Source organism: Pomacea canaliculata, linkage group LG5 (genome assembly GCF_003073045.1).
Source record: "Pomacea canaliculata isolate SZHN2017 linkage group LG5, ASM307304v1, whole genome shotgun sequence".
NCBI lineage: Eukaryota > Metazoa > Mollusca > Gastropoda > Architaenioglossa > Ampullariidae > Pomacea > Pomacea canaliculata.
The window spans coordinates 24,862,899-24,871,313 of NC_037594.1; the positions used below are offsets into that span (position 1 = coordinate 24,862,899).

General features: G+C 38.4%; 1 protein-coding gene across 1 annotated transcript; it reads right to left on the reverse strand.

Moving 5' to 3' along the window:
- Positions 1–630: 630 nt before the first annotated feature.
- On the reverse strand, positions 631–8,266 carry LOC112565415 (histone RNA hairpin-binding protein-like). The gene is made up of 4 exons (XM_025240863.1): positions 8,110–8,266; positions 5,892–6,014; positions 3,688–3,852; positions 631–2,000 (listed from the first exon to the last, which is right to left on the reverse strand). Exons 1-4 carry the CDS (start codon positions 8,148–8,150, stop codon positions 1,760–1,762), a joined length of 570 nt encoding a protein of 189 aa, XP_025096648.1. The 5' UTR covers positions 8,151–8,266; the 3' UTR covers positions 631–1,759.
- Between the last annotated feature and the right edge of the window lie 149 nt (positions 8,267–8,415).

An 8,415-nucleotide genomic window follows, 5' to 3' on the forward strand; every position in this document is an offset into this window, starting at 1 on the left:
TGTTTGCGGTCAAAGATGATCCCAAGGAACTTTACTTCCTGAACCACTGGAGTACCGTGCCATTGACAGAAATAAATTAGTTAAAAAGGTGGATGCATACTGACTTTGTAAGAGAAAATTTGAAGTAATTTTCTGTCACCCACCTTTATACACCGTTCACGCACAGCTGAAGCCGGCGTTTGAGGCGAGGTAGGGATCTGCCTCGGATGCAGAGAGCAACACCATGTACATATAACAAGGCCGCCACACCTGGACAGATAGATATTCAGATTGAATCTGTTTGGATGTTGAAAAGACTTGGTGAAAGAATGCTGCCCTGAGGGACACTCATTTCATGTTCTCAAGAATTTCCAGTGAAACTCAGGCTGTCACTTGCCGAGTGTGCTGTTTAATCAAACACCTTTTTCTAATCTACCACCCACCCATAGCCGACCTTGAAGTCCACAAAAGAGCCTGCTTTTATTCTAAAAGTCTTCTCTACAGTCCCAAATCGGATAACTAATCTGTTTCATCTGTGTAATTCATAACTCTTGTACACAGGACATCACAAACTTCACTCACTCAAAATACGTTTTATTTTTTTCAAACTGGGACAAACGTATGCCGTTATGAATTTGTGAACACACAAAGTGGTATGCAAATTAAAGTTTAATTACAATATTTACAGAATAACAACTAATTCTAATACAAACAGTAGACGACATCCTACCTTACCAGCAACCTTTTCTAACACATCAAACTTGCAAGTTTTAAAAGAGATAAGGGATTGGTATGGAGTCTGTGACGACAGCCAGCCGTCTCTGGAATGCACGCATTATGCAGGTGTGTCATTTATTGTGTGCTTATATATGAGAACTGCCGTCCAGTCAAAGATGCTGATCCAGCTGAGGCAGAAGCCTTTATACACGCTATCAAAAAGTAGTGCTCCTGCTACACAACATGAGCGGGTGCTTAATACAGATAGCTGGAGGAAATATTTGTTTTTCAGTCTTGTTCCAGAAAAAAGGAAAAAAGAATCCACAATTATATTTCTCTTTGATCAGTTCTATTAATTCTATGGTGGGCCCACTCTCCTCTATGTGTGATGCTATGAAGAATATATTTATCATTGATTGCTTGTATCCGGGCTCACGTTGGCGCTTACCACAATTTGGAAACCGCTGTCTCTAAACGAAGTACTCAGGACAGACTGTAAACTTCATCAGGCTGCAGAGGAATTGTATGCTGTTTGTGCTGACATCAAGAACTGCTGGAAGTACCTGCCATAATTTTCTGCATATTCCTTTTGAGCATAAATAAAGAGAATCTATCGATTGGCTGTTACTTTCACAACAGCTGATTGACTTAACTTTAATATCTTCCTCCTCTATTGACAATCTACTCTGGTCAAAATGAGTGGTATAGGTAGAAAACCAGAGAGATCACATGGAGGACATTTAATATACCAAGACCGAAAGACCCCCAATACTCAAGATTTTCCTTTGTGATTATAGCTAACTGGCAAGGGTAAAATGTCCTGGATGACTCCTACAAAAATATAAGCAATTTTAGGGTTTGTGAAAGGAAAAAAAAATGAATCTCGCATCATAAAGTAACAAGTATACATAGATTAGCGTAGATGTATAGTTATGCCACATAAGTTAGAACACTATACATCAATCATTTTTCATGTCACACAGGAGTCCCTAGTTAGGCCACAAGCCTACTAGATTATCTTGTCACCTTATCTTCACAGATGGTATGCTCATTGTCTATATTGTCATGTCACTTTATTATCTTCTTCACAGATGGTATGCTCATTTTCTTTAGGCTCTTCCAGATCCTCATATTCCAAAAACATTTCTTCCCATGTTTTATATCCACCCAGTGGATCCTTCATGGCAAGATCAGGTGTCTTATCTTTTGTTTCTTGTTCAGACTCCCTAGTCTTGAGACTGCTGACTTGCTCATTAGAACAATTGTCTGCAGTTGTATTGATGGCTGGAGGGATTTCTGAGGAACTGAAAGTCACAAAATATTGCCAGTATTCATGCTAATAAAACTGGTCTGAAGACTAAACAAAAAACATATTGAGTGACATGGCATCTCTTTGTGATTGAGTGGAGTTAGTGACAAAGGGTTATACCATATCAATATAATTTAATACAAATGGCAGACCATGTCTAAAGTATATCTAAAAATAAAAAAATGCTAATGTATTTTTTGTGATCTATGTCATGTCAACAGGGGAAAGTATGTTACAGCAAGAAACAGTCATACAAGATAAAAAAAGAATTGTAAAAACAAAACCAATAATGGCTTAATGACTGACCACTAAAACAAGTGAACAAGGAAACTAAGTCTACTGCCTTCAATGTGATGGGACCGGCTAGATTATGAGTGATTGTTCCTCAAGTGCTCTCTATGAAAACTGTGATGGTTCAAATGTTTCTTCATCCAAAGACTTTTCGGAAATGGAAGGAAGAATACATTGCACTGTCCTATTCAGTTACTTTATATCTCTCATTGCAGATTTCTTAGGAGTGTGAGTATGTGCTTTGTAAATCTTCATTTATTATTATTATGAATAACAATAGCTTGTGAGTGAACATAACATGGAGGGTTAATGAATAACAGTAGCTTGCAACATCAACAGTGGTGCCACAGTCCACACCTATGTGACATCAATATAAGTTATACCATAGTCCACACCTATGCATTGAATGGCTACTTCTTCCTTCCACTTTGGGCAGTCTTTAAAAGACACAACATGGGAACCATCACACCAGTCTTCACTTTGCTATATGGCCTTCAAAGGTCTTCTGGATTCCACACTACCCAAAAAACTGTCCAGTGCAAAGGCATTTAATTGAAGAAAAACCTGATGAAATGTGTTTAAATCCATTAGCTTTTGCAAAAGGGAAGAGTGACAAGAGTGGCTGGCCCAAATGCTGGAATACAAGGTGAATTCCCTTAAACCCATTTTCGCACACTATCCCTATCCTCACTAAAGACAGCTTATCCTCCCTAATGTGTTTGGAAAATAATTCATATTTGTAATGCAATACATCCCTGTAATGATTCAAAGTGTACAAAAGCATAAATGCAGTATATAAATCACAAAACACCTAACAGAAGATAATTTTAATGCTTAAAAGACTTATACTAAAAATTAGATGAATACAAGGAATCTGGAGAAAATTTGCCTTAAATGTCTATAAGGGTCACAGACTATAAGAAAGAATAAGGTTCAAAGAAAGACTGCTGCCAAGATTATGACGTGCAAAATGTTAGGGTTAAGGTTAAAGGTCCAGTTGTTTCAACAGTGAGGACAAATAATGATAAGCAAAAAGCAAATTAAATAACCAGTTCAGCTGTTTCAACAGTGGGGACAAATGTTCACTGCATTTCTGCAATTCTACAAGCATGATTTTGAACATATGGTTTGCCCTATACACCTGCTAATGCAGCATTACCATACATGCCCTGAAAATACATATATTAACACAACCAGTGTATTAGGGATTTATCTATTGCCAAAGGACACTCCTCTGTCAGTGCATATGTCAGTGCATATGGTAGTCAGTCACTACCACACTCCACAGTCAACAATGGCTTCAATTACCTCATCGAAAGAAGTGTTCAGACTGCCTTACTGTAAAGAACTCTGAAAACTGCGAGTTAAAAAATACCATCAACATTACTTACTTAGAGAAAAGACACTTTCTTTTACTTGATGGTTCTATGTTAGTGTCTGTCCTATCCCAATTATGAAGTATGTGGCGCCATTTCCTCACTTCCCAATCCCAAGCACGCCGACTGCATGTTTGAAATTTATCCGGTGTTTTGGGCTGCCACTCCAATCGTTTTTCTCTGCAGGCAAACATCAGATGTTACAATTTAATAATGTTATCACTGTTAAAGCAATATGCCTGAAGAACATTAATGCAATGTCACCTTATGCAAATGTATGTCTTCTAACCAGTCTTTAATCACCTTGAAATATAAGGCACATTCTAAATGTCTAGTTTTCTCCGACATCTGACAGTCAGGTCTCAAGTAAAACAAATTACATGGAAAAAAAATCAAGGTATGAGAAACATAATATTGGAGACACAAGGAAACATTAAAAATAAATTTTTATAACTTTTCAATCCTTGAGAAACCCTTGATAATCTTCAGTTTCAGGGACAGCCTGACTAAACATTATATCGACAGCTTATATTAGTCTCATCAGTAAACTGCAGACAAAAATTTTCTTAAGCCATCTGTAACTTGTAAACTGTTTGTGACAGAGGGGTGTTATTTAAAACCTGAAAATGTCTGAGAATATAGTGAAAGGTATGGTTTGTTGAGTGGTGCTCAGTAGCACAACAAGCAAAAGATGGCCTTGCTTTCCGCTGCCCTACCTCACAAAGTGTTCTTTTATATTAGTGTTGCCAAGTGCAGGCTTAGTCTAGGAAACTTGTACAGCAGAGGTCTGTGTCCTCTTATCATCCTGCACCACATTCCACATGGTAACTCTGGCTGTTAGGAAGATGAGAAAGATATCAAAGAGGTTTACTTGGCTGCTGATAGATCAGAGACTTTGCTCACTGAGCAACAGGAAGTGGCTATTTCGCCATCCACCAATGCACATAGTTGCGTTTTACGCCATCCATGCAGCTAAGGCCATATCATGGCGAGAAAAAGTAATATTACATTAAAAAGTATAGATGCTAACATCCCAGGTGATAGATAATAACATTCTTAACAAAAACCAACACAAGGAAGGAAAAAAGTAAAATGGTAGGCAATATGTACGGGGTATTGGGGCCTAAAAGCCACTAAGAAACTAGAAACTAAATACAAAATCTAGAGGATATTAAAAAACCTTAAATCTTATAGTAAAACTATCTTCTTTAAAAATGAAAAAAGAGAAAAGCTGCCAATGGGACAAATCTAAGCAGGTAGAACAAAGATTTCTGGCGACTAGGACATTTTGATAATACATGTTCAACTGGTGAAGGTATAAAAAGAGAGACTTTGACCCACAAATACCCAACCACAATGAAGTCAGGTATTTAGGGCGAACAGAAAGTTAGAATAAGTATATTTGTTGGGGCAGATTTTCCTCTTTCTTTGGGATGACCTGCTGCACTACTGAAACCCTCTGGGATGCCAGTTCTGACTTGATGTCAAGGTCTGACATCCCAGCAAGGTCACGGCAATGAATGATTTCTCCTTTGAAGAGTTGAGGGATTGGTGCAGTGTTACTGCATGAGACAGTCGAACTGTTTTTCGTCCCATTGACGCCCTCAGTTGCTTTCTGATTTGCGAGCTGGACAAGGAAGAATAGTCAAAAGAAAGGCATGATGGGAAAAAGAAGGCAGGAGAAAGACCAGTGTAGACAGAAGATAGGAAAGATAAAGCTGTAGTGTGACAGGGAGATGGTTGGTTAGAAAAAGAGTATAGGGCCAGTGAGGGAGAAAAAGGAAAAGCATAAGAGAAACGGGTGGGTCAGCTTAGTCACTGTCATTCAACTCTGGCGTGAGAAGCTCAGCTTAAGGCTTCGAAGCTGTGTGTAGCACTGGACTGGAAACTGTCCACTAAAGACGTGTTTAACAGGGCGGGGACGGATCGGTGGAGGAACACACACAGAAGAGATGTTTAGGCTGTTCATTTTGCTGTTAAACTCAAATAGAAGAGCACAGACGGTAAGGGTTCACACCCTCCATAATCACAAATTGTGGCTAAACAGTCTTCAAAGTAATCTCTTGCACTTGATCCTCACTGTATGAAAGTAAGCAGCCAACAGGGCATTTTCCTGATCACTGCAGCACTCTACAAAATGCAGCATGCATAGTTTGATGACCATTAGAATTCTGACACCACACCCCACATAACCCCTACCCACACATACACATACGCACTTTGGCACCAAGGCAATGTAGTTTCTATAGCCATCGGTATTCCTGCCATAGTCCACATCCTTTTGTCTTCTTGCTAAAATGGTTTCAGTCATCCCTCTGTGAACAAGCCTCTCATCTTCAAAGCTGTCAACAAAAAAACAAGGGGGTTATTAATGTCAGATGATGCAAATTGTACTATTTTAAAATTATAAACATGATACTATCAATCTCCATATCTAGAAACACTCCCAGTTCTTTATCATACCCAATAATATTTACCTTTACAGTTCAAATGGTCATACAGGAGAAATAAATTTATACAAGCTGTAAACTATACATTAAAAAAAACCAATACAGCACACTTCCCCATCTACACCTGAGCTCAGTCAAGATGCTGAACTCATTGGTTACATGACCCTGACCTTCAGACACCTAGATATTCACAATTGAGCTCAAGATGCTAAAGTAATCGGTTGTGTGACCCTGAACTTAACAGATACCTAGATATTCACAGCTGAGCTCAAGATGCTTAACTAACTTGTTACATGAACCAGACCTTCATAGATACCTAAATATTTACGAATTTTGAAAGAAATTATGTATGCAGGCAGTTCTTGACTTACGACGTTCCGTGCCTACTTCGCGTCATAAACCGAATTTGCCAACAATAGTTAATGGCTATTTTAAGTGTGTCTGAGAAAGTTCCATGCTTTACAAACATTGTCCATGAACAAGACATGATAATATTACTCCAAAATTTGAGGATCTGACGGTGTGGCTTTCATGGTTTTATGGGTGGCCTGCACACACACACACACAGCATCACATTCTGCTTTATTTTGTTTGATAAATTGCTAGCCATGATAAACTGCCAGCCTGAAACATTCCAAGAAATCAATTGCTTTCTCTAGGATGTTGATGGTCTCCAAATATTTAGTGTTAAGGCTGGTTTCTGTTGGACAGAGCTTCTAGTACAATTTTTCTTGGATTGGACATATGTCTGAGACTGTTAAGTTTCTGGGTTAAAAGGTCGCTGGGCCTATGTGCTGGCAACTGGAAAGCAAACAGAGAATCTATGAGTAACACAACGTTCTGCTGGTGTCAGTGGTCAGAGCATGGATTGAACCTCTGTAATTGGAGTTCCCATATCAGATGAGTTGGAAATGGAGACAATGGCTCCTTTAGGACAACAGAGACACAACTGCCTCAAATCCTAACAGTATTTTTGCACATCCATCTGTGTAAATCTGAACTAGGTGCTGTTGGGGTATCAATCCTGGATTATCTCCGGCATAAGCTCTCTGGAGTTCTGGCTGTGTTCCCTTGGCTGCAAGACCTTGAACTTGGGTTCTGACTTCTGGAAAAAGTTTTCTTATTATCTTTTTATTATTGCTTGTAAATTTACTGCTAAGAGTCTCTGGGAAATTAATGATAAGGATGTGTAAGGACTGGTAAAGTCTCTGTGAACCATGGAACTTCGTTTGCTGTATTTGCATACTTGTTTAGTTGTAGAAGGGCTAGATATCATTTACCTTGGCGTCACGGGCTCTTTAACGTCCCCTCTTTAAATCACTTCATTATTATCTGGGTCTTTTGGACTGTAATCTAAAGAGTTCTTGAAGGCATAAGGTTAAATGCCCTTGACCTGTCGTATTAACTCTGGTGATTTAAATAAAAATCATTAACACCATGTTCTATGCCACTAAAAAAACTTATCGAATTTATTGTGATAGTTTTGCTAACCAATGTCATTAAGTCCGCGGTTCTCAAACGGTGGGGCGAGCCCCCCTGGGGGGGGGGGCGAAGTGCTTACAAGGGGGGCGCGAAGGTGGTCATTTTTTAAGTTTCTTATACCGGTATTAGTGAAATTAGCTTACATTGCTGGCTAAGGGGGGCGCGCAGACGTACCTTTGTTCGTCAGGAGAGCGTCACAAGTAAAAGGTTGAGAACCGCTGCATTAAGCATTACTCATGGGTAATGTGGTACAAGTTATATCTTAGCGATTATTAGTATCATTGTTACGCTTTTCATTCTTGTCTAATGCAGTTTTGTATTTACTTTTATTTATCTTTTAGCGGTGTACATTTATTCAAGCTTTTTATGGATGAACTGTGTACACCAAGGGTGTTTATATAAATAACTCTTCGGTGCGCACGTAGGGGACGATCCCGCGTAATAACACGCATATAATAACAAAACTAATCTGTCATTCAGCAACCAATAAAACACAGTACTTTACCATTTCTTGACTTCAGTTTGTTTTGATTTTTGTCTGTACATTTCTTTCTCTTTCTTAACAGTGAACTATCACGTATTTTTCAATACAAATGACATTTAACATAAATTACACTTAGAAAACGCGCCGTTTTTAACGCATGCGCAAACTGTCAAGTAAAAAAAAAAAATTCTTCAAGTTGTTAAAAAGTATTTTATGTCCTATAATATAAAACAAAATACTTGTCATAAAATAATTTTAGTAACTGTTAATAATGTCAATGATATCGCATAATCATGAAATTAGTCGTCAGCAGTAAAATAGTCATCT

Coding starts and splice junctions, on each gene's coding strand:
- LOC112565415 (XM_025240863.1), bottom strand. CDS start 8,150: ATGTACAGACAAAAATCAAAACAAACTGAAGTCAAGAAATG. Junction 6,015..8,109: donor CAAACTGAAGTCAAGAAATG/GTAAAGTACTGT, acceptor TTTTGTTGACAG/CTTTGAAGATGAGAGGCTTG. Junction 2,001..3,687: donor AGAAAGTGTCTTTTCTCTAA/GTAAGTAATGTT, acceptor TGTGACTTTCAG/TTCCTCAGAAATCCCTCCAG.